Source organism: Aedes albopictus, chromosome 1, assembly GCF_035046485.1.
Source record: "Aedes albopictus strain Foshan chromosome 1, AalbF5, whole genome shotgun sequence".
In the NCBI taxonomy this organism is placed as follows: domain Eukaryota; kingdom Metazoa; phylum Arthropoda; class Insecta; order Diptera; family Culicidae; genus Aedes; species Aedes albopictus.
Genome location: NC_085136.1, coordinates 36,778,703 through 36,794,182, shown reverse-complemented (window position 1 = coordinate 36,794,182; position 15,480 = coordinate 36,778,703). Strand labels below are relative to the sequence as shown.

The following is a 15,480-nucleotide window of genomic DNA, read 5'->3' as shown; positions in this document are numbered from 1 at the left end:
GCTAATATGTATCATTGTGGACTTGAGGATCTGTTAATTAAATTATGAAGGTCATTAAAGAAACTCGTATTAAAATATGTGACAGCGCGGATAAGCCCATTGAATCAGATAAATCCACGTGCAGGGAAAACCAAGATCATAATGAAGCGGAATTGCTGTCATAGACAACTTTTTCCCCAATCCCGTAAAACTCGACCGAAGTGATATCACTGGCTCGCTTGATTAATGACACGAACTTCCAACAGAAGAAAAAAATGCGCCCAAGTTGCAAATAAGATTATGATCGAATGTCATCTATCCCAATCTGGGGAACTACTTTTACCAATGTTATCCCGTTCGTTTTCCTATTTTACCAGGGCTGGAGTTATGTTTAAAAATTCCGATTCAAGGGCAAAATCAAGTTTCTGAAAACTTTTCTTTTATAATGTAAAAAGTTTTATTATTTCTCACACTAATATCGTATCTACTTTCTCATTTTCTTCTCTACATACACATCTCGAATATCCCTTTCGTGACGAACCAGCACAATTGTGCTGTTCAGCGGTAACAGAGTTAGCCCCGGACTGAAAATCTCGATATATGACAGTGAATTTAATTTTTCCGGCCCTGAGTTCCCCCAGCAGTGCATTGGTGATGAATGCTGAGTGGATATCATTATCATTTGGTCGTCATCGTTGTCCACGACAGCCATCCTCATCATAAGCAGGGATAATTACAATTCAAACGCCCATCATCAGGGAAGCAGATATACCTACACACTTTACTTTGGAGGAAGCAGTTGGGATGAGAAACGATTGTCATCATCGTCGTAAGTACGAAGAATCAGTTCGCTTGATTAATTCACTGCCATCTGATGCGCTCGCTCGCGATGGGAACTTGGGTGCCACGACCATGACAAGATGAGATGAGATCCCACTACCGGAAAGAAGCATGGAGATTATGGGATTGGTTGCAGATTTTCATACGTAGGCAGTTGAGAAGAAAATAATTACGCGCTGACATCAATCACAAAGGGTTGTTGGAGGAGTTTTTGCTTCCAGCTGTGAGGAATGGTTCGGAATCCACTGCATGAGTAATGTGCTTTGACGCTCTGAATGATTGCACTGACTGTCATGAGAGTAATAACTAGTACTAAGATGGACACATGGATGACGGACGTCCATCAAGCTTGTTGGTGCTTAACAAACTCGTTTAAGATTTGATGTCATCAAGAAGATTAAAGAATTTTTCTTATATTTGAAAATTTGCATATATGGTCGGTCAGTTAAATACGGATTGTAATTCTGACACCTTGAGCTAAAAAAAACTCTCGGAAACTCACATGATGATTCCATTTGCACCCACTTTTCTGCCGCATCATGAAAAATAAAACACTTTTCCCACTTTCGGAAACTGAAGAACATGAGTTTAAACATTTTTTTTTGTTCGTAAAGCCTCGAGTCCATCAAGCCTTTCCAAAGCGCACCAGTTCGAAACGGTTGGAAAAATGGGAGAGCTCACTTCTGAATGAAGAGATGTACCTAAGTGGGAAAAGGGTCTACCGAAGTTGTACCCTTATGATTACGCAGCATTTCGGGTTTTTTTTTCTTCAGAGCTAATACGATGACCACATGAGTGAGAACTCAATTCAGTGGTAAAAATGGCTATCATGTTACGAAAGATGCCTGCTGCTCTAAGAAGGATGATTTAGTGTGAACATAAAAGGCAGTGAGATGGATTTTCCATGACTGCTGAAATTTGAGATGTTTTTTTTTCTGATGTATTATGTTTGATTCTGGTGTTTGCCGTATCGGTGCTTTCATCTTTCAAAACACCATACCTGCCAAATTTGGTTTTCTTGGTTTTGTTCGAAAGATTGTTAGCTTTCAAACACTTTTTATGAGCACTTCAGAATTTCAAATTTGTGTTTTTCTTAACCTCTCGCTAGACTGATTCAAGCTTGTATGAAAAAAAACACAAGTTAAATACTTTTATGGGTCCACCTGTTATTTAATTCTATGTGATGTCACAGTACAGGTTGGTTCCGTTTTTATCGATTCTATACCATTACCCGGAAAACCATTACCCGGAATGCCATTTACCAGAAAACCAATCACCGGAATGTACCGTTTACCGGAATGTTCTATTTACCGGAAACATATTTACCCTCAAGTAACACACTTGTCACAGACGAGTCACGGTGGCGCAGAGATTTGTTGCACAGAAGTCGTTGTGACTTACTTCTAGCAAGTAAATATTTATATGTTAGAAGTAAGTCACAATGATTTCTACGCAACAAAACCCTGCGCTGCCGTGACTCTCTGTGACTTGGGCCTTGTACCAAGTTGGTTTGAATGACACCTCTTACAAACCAATGGGATTCATTTTTAAACTTCTAGTAACTCTGTGGGGCATCGAAAAACACACTAATGGAAATCTTTTTTTGTTGTTTTATTTTGATTCTGTGTTTCGTTTCATCCCGTTCTCTGAGCAAAATGACGTTTGAACAATTTGAACAAGATAAGCGGGGGTCAAACAAAAAAAAATGTTCAGATGAGACGCGGTTACACCAACGGGGGTGGACGGTACTGAAATGTGCATGTTCGGAAAAAAAATATGAAAAGTGACCGAAAACAGGCATCGAAAGAACAGCCTGTTGCTACTAGAAAAAGGGAAAATATCGAAGAGTGAAATTTACAGTTTGTTATTTAAACAATTCTGTAACAGGCTTAGTTGAAAGAACAACATATTTAAAAAAAAAGGAAACATATCAGACAAAGTATATAGTTTCGCTAATCAAGTTTAGCACGATGCAACTTGATGCAATGAAAGAAGGGCAAAATGCCTACATAAAAAGCAGCAATTTCCAATAATCAACATGGTGATCAAACAGCTCTATAACAATTTAAATCAAAAGAACAGTCCATTTTTTTTAAGAAGGAAAAGCACTAGATGGAATTAATAGATTAGTCGCCAGCCAATTATGTAACATTACATCGTTAGAAAGAACAGCCTATAAATTGAAGAAGGGCAAATCTCCTATACAGCAATCAGCTCGACTGCAATAAACTTCGTAAATAAACCTTGAAGCACAATATTCGACAAAAAGAAGAAAATGTCATATGGAAAGCTACAGTTTCGTTGTCAGTCTAAAAATGTTCATTCAGCTCAACTTTGCTAAGTGAGCTGAACCGAGAATCTAGTTCAAGTCAAGTTTAATCGTGAAAAATATATTCCGAATATAGTTTTTGGGCTTGGTTTTCTTGAACTTGATTATCAACAGGTTTTACTATGCCTTTCCGAGAAATGGATCATTTCGGAAAATGGGGCAGTTCGGAAAATGGATTTCTAAGAATTGCATTATTCCGGGAAATGTATTTCCGGGAAATAGTTTGAACTGTACGACCTTAACAGTAAACCTAGTAAGAAGAGCCCATCTTAAAAGAAGGGCAAATATCTGCAACCACATTCAGCACATTATTTATACAAACTCGTAGATGAACCACATGTATGTAACTACATGACAGCTCTGTCGGTTAACCAATTTACTGCTAATCATAATTTGGTGAAACTAGTGTTCAGCTAAATGACCGAGTAATGGTTTGGGTCGAAAGACGATCGGCGCAAAAGCCATGGGATCAAATGTCTGGATATCGCTGTGCAATCTGGAAACAGATTTCGGGAAAAAAGGTTTTCCGATAATTGGTTTTCCGGAAAATGGTTCATTCCGATAAATGGTACATTCTGGTAAATGGTTCATTCCAGTAAATGGTCTTTCCGGTAAATGGTTTTCCGGGTAATGGTTTTCCGGGTAATGTCGTAGAACCGTTTTTATCACTATCCATTTTTGTCAACACTAAAATTTGCATCAATTATTTTCCCTCGAATACTAGTTATTTATATTTCAACATTGATACGGAGGTACCCATAATTACATAAACGATGTATGCGCTAGAGTGGCTTACAACACACTTTTATTCAGCTCTCATGCATAATTTTACTTCTTTTTTTCTTATACTTTAGAACAATTTAACCAACTTATGTTTCAAGTGTTATACAAGTAGCATAATACCATAATAAATCAACTACAGGTGGGATATGCATATAAAACAATTGATGGTCCGAATCGGTTATCACCCCGAATAATCGAGCAATTCTATTGTGTTGGGGTGCTTTTATTGGTGTTACTTCCGGGGATTCCTCCAGGATATCCAATATCCATGTATCCAGGAACTTCCTTCTGATAACTCTTACAGAACTTTTATCCTAAATTTACATTTTCGATTACCACGAAAACTGCAACCTTGGATTGCTTCAGTAACTCCTGCTAGGGATTCCTACCTCCTGTGGTTCATTCAGATTCCCTAACGGATTTCTTCTAAGAATTTTCGTAGGAAATACTTCAAACATTCCTGTTTCAGGAATTTACGGAACAGTAGTTTAGTCTGAAATCCAGGAATTCGCCCTAAAGATTTTTCCAAGAACTACTAAAGTAATTCCATCAACCCTGGTAGGTTTCCCACAAGGAAATCTTAGAAAGTTGCTAGAAAGAACTCCTGTAGCATTCCTTGAAAGAACTTCTGAAAAATTCCCTCAAGAAACTCCAAGAAGATTTTCAGAAGAGCTTCTGAAGAAATCCCAGAAATAACTCCTGGAAGATGTGTATAAGGAATACTAAACTTCTGAAGGTTTTACATAAAAAAAAAACTCCTGGAGAATTCATAAAAGCAACTCCTCGGGACACCCAGAAGCAGCTCTTGGAGGATTCCTAGAATAAATTCTTGGAAGATTCCCAGAAGGCACTCTTGGAGTAAACGCAGTAAGAAATCCAGGAGGAAACCCCAAGACAAATAAAGATAGAATCAAGCAAAATCGCTGAAAAAGTATTTAAAATCAAAGTTCCAGAAGAAACTCCTGCTGAAAAATTTGAGATGAGTTCCAGAAAGATTTCATTGAAAAATAAAGAAATAAATTATGACGATTCCTCAGAAGAAACTTCTGGAGGAATATGAGAAAGAATTTCTGAAATTATCCAAAGTAATCTAAAGTAAAGTAATCTTGAATGAATTCCCGTAGGAAATTGCTAAGAATCAGAAGAACCTTCTGTAAGAATCTCGGAAGGAAATCCTGGTCAGTGAAGATAATTGTCAGACAAAAGAGGCACAAAACAAGCAACAAAGAAGGCGCGACAATTACTCTTTATCCCTACTGGTAACAGATAATGACATGATCTCGAAAATTTGTGTTGCAGACAAAACGGAAGCTGAATTTGTTGCGTACTTTTCAACTCGTGAATAATTAATTATTACTAACCCAAAGTCGAAACTGTTTGATGATAGATTTTAAGCAGAGTTGCAGTGTTTACCGACTCGAAGTTTCCGTTCGAAAATCGCAATGCAAGACTCGAAAATCTTTAAACTCGAGATGCATGATGTTTATCCTATTATTTTCATGTTGGGACAAACTTATGTCGCATTGGGTGGATTGTTGCAACAAACACAGGTTGCGACATTGTCTTTATTGTTGCGCGATGGTTGAATTTTGATTCACTGATCCTGGTAAATCTCAAAAACCACTCTTGTGTGAATTTTAAGAGGATGTCTTGATTAAAAGAATTCCGGAAGGAACTTCCGAATCTTTTTTTTCTTGAAAGTATCCCTGAAGAAACTTTTAGAAATCTGTAAAGGAATTGCCGAAGGAATCTCACATGACACTCCTGGAGGAATGCCTTCCGGAAGGAAGCATACATACTCTTCTTTGGAGATATCAAAATCGCGTTCCAGAAGATTGATCATTTCTGGATTTGTGTCATACCTGAAGGCGTCGACCCTGGTACTGAAATTGTAATATGCAGCACCCTTGCTTTAAACGAAAATAGACGGATATATGAATTAAAGTTTTTTAAATTCCCAGATGCATCCCGGAGTAACAAAATGTGGTTATGCTTCTTTTTCCCGAATGTCGGTTCCACGAATGTCGTTCCAAGCAAATCCCAATTCCCGGCAGGCCATTTCCCAGAATGCTAGGAGGAGAAAATTGGGCGCCGGGTCAACACACGCCGACTGGAAGACGCTGCGGTGAAAAGGTCCTTGGTCGAGGAGCCAGAGAACCATGCTGCGGATATTCCAGCAGGTGGAAGCGTAGAAGATCAATGGAGCGCCATCAAGAACGCCTTCATCGCCACCGGTGAGAATAATTTGGGTGAGCTACGCACCCGAAGAAAGCAGTGGATCACAGATGATACCTGGAGGAAGATAGAGGAGCGAAGGAACGGCAGAGCCGCGATAGAGCGAACGAAAATACGAGCAGCCAAAGCCGTAGCCCGTGAGCGCTATTCGGCTCTCGAGAAGGAAGTGACACGCTCATATAGACGGGACAAAAAAGCGTGAGTGGACTCCATAGCCGATGAAGGCGAGAAAGCCGCAAACACCGGCGACATCCGTCCCCTCTACGTCGCCTTAGTGGGATCAAGACGAATGCTACGATGCCCGTGAAAGACTCGTCTGGACAGTTGCTGACCGACCCGGCAGACCAGTTGAAACGCTGGTTCGAGCACCTTTTCAAGTGTACCTTTTTCAAGTGTCGGCCACGCCATCAACACCTCAGCATGATCCGCCAAGGGTTCGACGCATTACCCATGTGAACACCGAAGCTTCACTGATGGGAGATAGAAGCAGCCATCCGTAGCATAAAATTGAACAGGGCCCAGGGGGTTGATCGCACATCAGCTGAGACGCGCACAGTCCTCTGCAAAGTGATCCTTACGCAACTCTCCGACGGCAGCAAGCAGGATCCCGTGCCCGACGATCCTGTGTGGACCATATTGTCACGCTCCGTATCATTCTGGAGCAAATCAATGAATTCCAAGAGTCTCTCTACCTGGTGTTCATTGATTACGAAAAAGCTTTCGACCGCCTCAATCACGAAAACATGTGGGAAGCTCTGAGGCGCAAGGGCCTCCCTGAGATAATCATCGGCCTCATTGAAGCACAGTACAGGGCATTTTCGTGCATAGTACTGCACAACGGTGTTTTGTCCGATCCCATCCGGATCGTTGCTGGAGTGAGGCTGTGATGTATCCTATCACCGCTACTATTCCTCATCGTAATCGACGAGATCCTGGTAGGTGCGATTGGCCGTGAACCAAATCGTGGATTGCTGTAGCAGCTCATTAACATGGAGCACTTAAATGACTTCGAACTGGCTGATGACGTTGCTCTCCTAGCTCAACGGCGCTCTGATATGCAGAACAAGCTCGATGATCTTGCCAATCGCAGATCTTACCATCAACGTCAAGGAGACCAAATCGTTGGATGTAAACACGGTCAACCCTTCCAGCTTTACGGTAGCTGGGCAATCAGTGGAGAATGTTGAAAGCTTCCAATATCTTGGTAGCCAAATGGCGGCCGATGGCGGCACCAAGATCGACATAGGTGCACGGATCAAGAAGGCGAGGGCTGCTTTTGCGAGTTCAAGAAATGTATGGAAAAACAACCATATCAGTCGACGCACCAAAATCCGAATTTTCAACTCGAACGTGAAATCTGTGTTGCTATACGCCAGTGAAACTTGGTGTGTATCAGTGGAGAACACTCAACGGCTGCAGGTCTGCATCAATAAATGCCTGCGGTATATAATTCGTGCATGGTGGCCTCACAATTGGATCTCCAACGTGGAGCTCCATCGTCGATGTCATCAAAAGCCGAGAGCAACAGAAATTCGGGAGCGAAAGTGGAGGTGGGTCGGCCACACTCTACGCAGGGGCGGAAACGAAATCTGCAAGCAAGCGTTTGATTGGAATCCAGCAGGATATCGTAGCTGAGGCAGACCCAGAGGCTCATGGCGGCGCACGCATACCAGGAACCTACATATTATCGAACTTGCATGAACCTAATATCTTTTTCCATGGGGTTTCAGCTTGTGGTCTTACCTATCAGAAAAGCCTTTGTTCAAAATATTCTATCTGTAAAAATTGAAATAAATCAAGTTTGAAGATTTTCCATCAAATGAGGTATATTCAGAGCATAATTTTGTATATCATCCCGAACTGCAAACAACAAGGCATCGTGCGTGACCTGTCACATACCCGATGGTCTCTTCTTAATTTTATAAACATTATATTCACTTGTCATTTCTCCGGCATCTGTGTTATATGATCAGCCCAAGGGGGTCTGCCGTGGTTAATTAGTTAATTTTTTTATTTTGTGGGCTTCGTGGTCATGCGGTTAGTGGAGTTAAACGTTTAGGTGTGTCGATAACGTAGGTGAACGGTGAACGATAGCTGAGAAACCGCTGTTCAGTGTCCCAGGTCAGGAAGTAGTTCCCAATTTTCTGTTCTCCCTCAGTACTTCGGATGATCACTCACGCACTACACTTCTTAGTCCACTTTTGTTTAAGAATTCACTTTATTCTAGTTCATGCTATAATTTCACTTTATTTTTACTTTTAAACTTCTAATTCACTATATTTCATGCCGTTTATTTCTTAAACACTACTTATAATTTCTTAATTTACATTACGTTTTCCGTGCACTTCCATGTATAGATGACGACCGGAGCGAAAAAGAGAGCCGATGACGTCTTCGAAGGCCTTTTATATCCGAGGGGTGATCGGAAATCGTTTTTCCTCCATCTTTCATTTCCGAAGGGCTGCTTGTCATTTTTCTGTCATCATTCGTTGAGATGTCGGAGTCGAGGGAGTCGTCACTCGTATTTTACCGAAAGACGGTGCACAGGTAGTAAACCAGATGAAGCGCTTTCGTGATACATGAACATTCTGGCCCCTTCAGAAAACGCCTTTCTGATTCCAATCAATTTTCTTCTGCAGGTTATCCCTCGTATTGTTGTTGTTTCCCATCTGCTGATGCCGGTCCGAACTCGTGCTTGGTTGACGTTTATGCATCATCAGATCAGGAATCTCGTTTGCTGCTGATACTTTGGACTTCGTCGACGGGCTAGTTGAAAAAAATCGAAAACAAAAGACCCGGTAGCGGGTTTCGCGAATGTTAAATTAAATGGACAGGTTCTCACCTTGTCCCTTTGAGAAAAGGGCATTGTATTTCCTTGTCATTGTAGGCTTCTGTTGGCATCGTTGGAAGTAGTGGCTGCTGGTTCCGGAGATTTTGTTTCCTCTTGGTTCGTCGATGACTGGATCGAAGCATCTTCTGATGGAATTGTTTTGCTTGGTGATGACGCAGCAAATGGAAGCAAGCACAATTTGGATACTGGCCTCATGCAGGTTCCTTGTGATGTTCGCAGTGTAACCACACGAACTATGCCATCGGTTCCAGGGTGTAGGCCAATTATGCGTGCCGTCCGCCAGCACATCGGTGGAGTATTTTCATCTTTTATGATAACCAGCTGCCCTTTTTCAATGCCAGTCGATGGTTGCAGCCATTTCGTTCGCGGCTGAAGGGTAGCCAAGTATTCAAGGTGCCATCTCTGCCATAGATGTTGGAAGATCTTCTGCGTCTGTTGCCACTTGTGAAGACGGTTGAGCGGAATATCGGTGTAGTCGTTGTCAGGAACGCTTTTCAAAGCTGAGCCAGTGAGGAAGTGGCCCGGCGTTAGCACCTGGAGGTCACTAGGATCGTCGCTGATAGGAATTATTGGTCTTGAATTGAGGCAACACTCAATTTGAGTGAGTAACGTTTCGGTTTCGTCGAAGGGCAATATGTGTGGACCTAGTACTCGATGAAAGTGCTTCTGCGCAGAGGAAATGGCCGCCTCCCATAGTCCACCAAAATGGGAAGCAGCAGGTGGATTGAAGTGCCATCTAATACCGTGAACGTTGCACTCCTCCGCAATCGCCGCCTTGTGTTCTGTGCTGGTAACCAACTTCCGCAGTTCGTTTGCGGCACCGACGAAATTCCGACCATTATCGCTGTGGATGTCGGAGCAAAGTCCACGCCGTGATACAAATCTGCGTAGTGCCTGGATGAATTTTGCTGTTGTAAGATCTGCCACTAATTCCAAATGCACTGCTTTGGTACTAAAGCAGACAAACACGGCCACATACGCCTTAGTGGGTGCTGCTCTTCTATGCTGGGATTTCACCTGGATTGGGCCCCAATAGTCCACGCCTGTCGTAGTAAACGGTCTGGCAGCAGAAACTCTCGCCGTAGGTAATTCCGCCATAAATTGTTGAATGGACTTAGGACGATTTCGGAATTAAACGACGCAATTACGAGTGATCCTTTTGGCAATATCTCTGGCCCCTATGACCCAATACCGAGTACGAAGAATTGCTAGGAGAAGTTGTGGGGCTGCGTGGAGTTGCCGAAGGTGCAGAGATCGGAGAAGTAGTGCCGAGATTGGATGGGATGATGGTAGTAGGATTTGATGTTTGCTGTCGTATGGTAACTGCGATTTGCTGAGTCGACCGCCTAGTCGAAGTACCCGATGCTCGTCTATGAACGGATGAAACCATCGTAGTCGCGATTTCGGTGATATAGGTTTCCGCTGCTGGAGTTGCTCCCATTCGTTGCTAAAACACTGCCTTTGGACCATAGCAATGAGCGCCAACTCCGCAGATTTGATTTCGTCCGTGGTGAGATAACAAGTGGGAGGTTCGGTTGATGGCTGCTCAGAGAACTTTCGATGACATTTTCGCACAAAACGGAGGCAGTAGGCTGTGACGCGCAACATTCGATAGTAGTTCGAGTACTTGAGGATGTACTCATCGATAAAGGACAGCTCCTCGGTAGCTGTGACAGCAACGGTTTGGGTCCTTTTCGCCTCCTGAAGAGCTTCCATTGACTGTGACGAGTTTAGTTGTGCTGTGGGCCATTCCGTCATTTTTTGAGCCAACCAGTCCGGCCCGTTCCACCAAAGCTTGCTTGCTACGATGTCGTTTGCAGTAGTTCCTCTCGAGATGAGGTCAGCCGGGTTTTGCACGCCTGCGATGTGATTCCACGAGCAGTTGACGGTGGCTAGTTGGATTTTTGATACCCTATTCGCTACGAATGTTGTCCACGCTGAAGGAGGAGACTTTAGCCAGCATAGTACGACTGTTGAGTCGACCCAAAAGAAAGTGTCGGCGTTGAGTTGGAGAGATGCGACGACCTTTTCATACAGTTGAGCACCAATGAGCGCGCCGCACAGTTCAAGTCGCGGAATGCTCTGTTTCTTGAGTGGAGACACCTTCGATTTTGAGGCCAGTAATGCTACCTTCACGTCGCCTGCGGTACTTGTAGACCGAATGTAGACGCATGCCCCATATGCGTTTTCAGATGCATCAGTGAAAATGTGGATTTGCAACGTTGTCGGCGATGGAAATATGACGCAGCGGGCCACACGCAGCTCGTTTAGGTTGGGAAGCTGGGACTGATAATTGTTCCATCGGGTTTTGAATGAAGCAGGCAGCTCTTTATCCCAACTCCAAGGTTTGCCATCTTCGTCGATGAGACACCAGATTCCTTGCATAAAAATTTTTGCGGTTGTGATGACTGGCCCCACAAGTCCCAAAGGATCGAATAGTCTTGCGATGTGGGAGAGTGCCATACGCATACGTTTTGTGAGTCCTTCGTCGGTTGGAAAGGTAGATGGCAGGAAGATTTTGTAGCGAAGTACGTCTGTGCCTGGTTCCCAATGCAAACCAAGAGTCTTTATGCACTGTTCCTTGTCGAAGTCAATGGTGTCCTTGAGAGCCCTATTCTCAAGTGGGACGTCCTGTATGACGGCTGGTTCGTTGGAAGCCCATTTTCTAAGCTCAAATCCGCCCTTCTTGAGCAGAGATTCTAGTTGAATTCTCAGGTCGATAGCTTCTTCTACCGTGGCTGCTCCTGAGAATAGGTCGTCGATATAGAAATCTTTTCGAAGAACCGTGGCTGCCTTTGGAAACTCGCTATGTTCGTCGTCTGCCAGTTGCTTGAGCACTCGAGTCGCAAGAAATGGTGCACTGGCGGTACCGTATGTTACAGTTTTAAGCTCATACGTCTGCAACGGTGCTTCAGGAGATGATCTCCAAACGATATGCTGTAGGCTGTTGCTTTTCTCGTCCGTTAGTATTTGACGATACATTTGTTTGATGTCAGCGTTGAGCAGAACTGGATAGATTCGGGACCGCATCGTGATCGACCGCAGATCTTCTTGCACAATTGGCCCCACCATTAAAGCATTGTTCAAGGAAGGTCCCTTGATTGTAGGACAGGAAGCGTCAAATACCACGCGTACTTTGGTTGTAGTACTATCCTCTTTTATTACGGCATGGTGCGGGAGATGATACCGCGGTAGATGGGTATGCTGGGAGTCCCTTACAAGTTGCATGTGACCGAGTTTCAAATACTCTTCCATAAAGTCTCGATACTGCTGGTAAAGCTCTTCGTTCTTGGTGAGTTTCCCCTCCAGAAAGTGGAAGCGGCGAATAGCGGTGCGACGATTGTCCCCAAGATTGGCGAGGATTTCTTCCTTGATGGGCAAGCTGACAACATACCGTCCTTGATGTGTGCGAGTGACCGTACGGCGAAAGTGTTCTTCACAAGCTGCTTCCTCGACTGAATAACATGATTGAACTCCATCTTCTTCGATTGTCCAAAATTTTTGCAGGAGCTCGTGCAGGTCAACGATGGAAGCGACGTTGGCGACGATAGGTGCAGTTGTTGGATGGTGAGCACTTCGCCCGGACACTACCCAGCCAAAAACGGAGTTGACGAGGACTGGTAAACCTGGGCCCAGTGAAATTCTACCTGATACCTTGAACAAATCAAAGAAAATTTCGGCGCCCAGAATCAGGTCGACTTTGGAAGGCTCGTAGAAAGCGGGATCGGCCAGTTGAACCCCCGATGGTATGTTCCAAGAAGATGTGTTGATCGTCGTAGAGGGCAAATCGATTGCGACCTTTGGCAAGACGAGCAGTTCCACGTTGGCGGAGAATTCAGACACACGTGATCGAATTGTTGATGCGAATTTGAAGCGAGATTCTGTCGAAGACTGTCCTATTCCGGCGATTGGAAGATGGATACGTTTGCGCTGGACCTTGATGAGTTGGGAAAACGATTCCGTAGCGAAGCAGCACTCACTACCAGAATCTAACAGGGCTCTAGCTGTATGTTCGACCCCGTTGTCGTCGACGACAATGACAACCGCTGTAGCAAGTAGGACACCCTTACGTCCTCGTCCAGCTGAGGCATAGCTAGCATGGTCGGCGAGTGTTGCTGACACCGACGCAGAAGGTTGATCGGTTGGTTGATGACTTCCGCTCTCCTTGGGCTGAGGGGGCTCGATGACTTTAGAGTTGACTTGTGCAGGGTTAAAACACAGTTGGGTATGGTGGTGACCTCTACACTTGCGGCAGGTGCTCGAAGATGGACATTCTTTCGCCTGGTGCCCCTTACGAAGACAATTCCGGCACAGTTGGTGGCGCCGGACCTCCTTCTCCTTTTCATCGACGCTCATTTTTGAAAACACGATGCATTGGTATAGTGGATGGTGATCCGAGCAAAATATACATTTGCGTTGACTCATTTGACTAGCGCCGTGACTGGCGATGACCCGTTGCCCCAATTTCTTGTTGGGAACCGATGAAGAAGTGTCGATGGTCTTCCCGATGGTTTGAAGAACTGTCACGCGTCGCTGGATGAACGTAGTAAGCTCCTTGAAGGTTATAACATTCAACGTGGATGAATGTTCCTCCCAATCCCTTCGAGTAGTCGGATCCAAGCGGATGCTCAACATACGAATCAAAAGAACGTCCCAGAACTGCGTCTTCTCTCCTAATTGAGCTAAACCCTTGACGTTGGCCTCAAATTTTTCAACTAGGGAATGCAATTCCGTGGAGGACTCCCTTTTGATGGACGGAAATTCGAATAGGGCATCGACGTAGGATTGTTTTAGACGCAGCGGATTTTGATAATGATCGAGTAGTAGATTCCAAGCGACTTGATAGTTGTTTGCACTAATGGCTATCGTCTGGACCAGCTTCAACGCTTCTCCGGACAGCGAAGACCGTAGATAATAAAATTTTTGAATGTTAGAGAGTTCGTGCGACGAGTGGACTAGGGACACGAAGAGATCGTGGAAATTTAGCCATTGGTCGAGATTTCCGGCGAAGTTGGGCAGTTTTATGTCGGGCAACCTTACATGCGACGACTGTACAGGGCTGTGCGCGGTGAATGTAGAGGACGAAGACGTGCGAGGGGAAACCGGTGTTTCTTTATTCATGGACAGTAGGAATCCCTTCACTTTGAAGTACGAGGTCTCGAAATCAACGCGGCTTTTAAGGTGATCGTCGATAGCAACTTCGTCGAGCGTTTCGAGCTCTGCTTGATTGCCGTTGAAATCGTTCCACAAATTGACGAGATGTTCTAATCGGACCGATACTTCACATGCATCGGTTTCCTCATTGAAGTCGTCCACGAACGTCTTGATGAGACCGAAGGACATCAGAATGCTCTTCTGCCTCGTCTTCAAGGTCTTGATTCGCCGTTCGCCGGACATCGTGAAGGGATGAAATGAGCTGGATCTGGAAAGTGCAGACCGCGTAGCTCAAAAGGGAACAGAGTAGAGATATTGGAATACTAATTACCTGCTTACAGGCAATGATTTGCCTTGTATTCTATAATCCCGCGAGGCTCCAGAAGTTTCGATGGATCCTTAACCTGACCTGACACGTGGGGATATGTTGCGAAGGACTGGCGATACACCGGAGTTCCACGTTGAATCCGGTTATCCGGCTCGAAGGACCACTTTGTCGATAACGTAGGTGAACGGTGAACGATAGCTGAGAAACCGCTGTTCAGTGTCCCAGGTCAGGAAGTAGTTCCCAATTTTCTGTTCTCCCTCAGTACTTCGGATGATCACTCACGCACTACACTTCTTAGTCCACTTTTGTTTAAGAATTCACTTTATTCTAGTTCATGCTATAATTTCACTTTATTTTTACTTTTAAACTTCTAATTCACTATATTTCATGCCGTTTATTTCTTAAACACTACTTATAATTTCTTAATTTACATTACGTTTTCCGTGCACTTCCATGTATAGATGACGACCGGAGCGAAAAAGAGAGCCGATGACGTCTTCGAAGGCCTTTTATATCCGAGGGGTGATCGGAAATCGTTTTTCCTCCATCTTTCATTTCCGAAGGGCTGCTTGTCATTTTTCTGTCATCATTCGTTGAGATGTCGGAGTCGAGGGAGTCGTCACTCGTATTTTACCGAAAGACGGTGCACAGGTAGTAAACCAGATGAAGCGCTTTCGTGATACATGAACAAGGTGTATATGTAGTAAGTCATGGAGTGAGACTCGGAAAAAAAAATTCGTGAAACGAAAAATTCCTAACTAGCTTCTGTGTGTTGTCGGTTATATGATGATAGTAATATTCAGTCTGTTCAGCGTCTGGCTGAAGACGGTGTGAATTGCCATATTTGTTTAATATTTTAAGTAACATGAACATTCGCCGGTGCGATTTCCACACCAGCCATCTTCTTTACCCCTACCGCAAAATCGCAGCTTTTTCCATCAGACTTTGTTTACGTGGCTAGCTTAAGTTATGCCATCGTCT

General features: G+C 44.0%; 1 protein-coding gene across 2 annotated transcripts; it reads right to left on the bottom strand.

Moving 5' to 3' along the window:
- Positions 1 to 8,473: 8,473 nt before the first annotated feature.
- On the bottom strand, positions 8,474 to 15,184 carry LOC115257337 (uncharacterized). 2 transcript variants are annotated; one of them, XR_009995991.1, is made up of 2 exons: positions 9,009 to 15,184; positions 8,474 to 8,932 (listed from the first exon to the last, which is right to left on the bottom strand). XR_009995991.1 is itself a non-coding variant. In XM_062844364.1 (2 exons), exon 2 carries the CDS (start codon positions 14,412 to 14,414, stop codon positions 10,149 to 10,151), a length of 4,266 nt encoding a protein of 1,421 aa, XP_062700348.1. In that variant the 5' UTR covers positions 14,415 to 14,433; positions 14,503 to 15,184; the 3' UTR covers positions 8,474 to 10,148. The 2 variants fall into 2 exon arrangements, 1 of the variants encoding a protein (XP_062700348.1); XM_062844364.1 differs by having other exon boundaries at positions 8,474 to 14,433; positions 14,503 to 15,184.
- Between the last annotated feature and the right edge of the window lie 296 nt (positions 15,185 to 15,480).

What these genes read in the sequence shown, in the direction of transcription:
- LOC115257337 (XM_062844364.1), bottom strand. Translation starts at nt 14,414, where the DNA reads ATGTCCGGCGAACGGCGAATCAAGACCTTGAAGACGAGGCAGAAGAGC.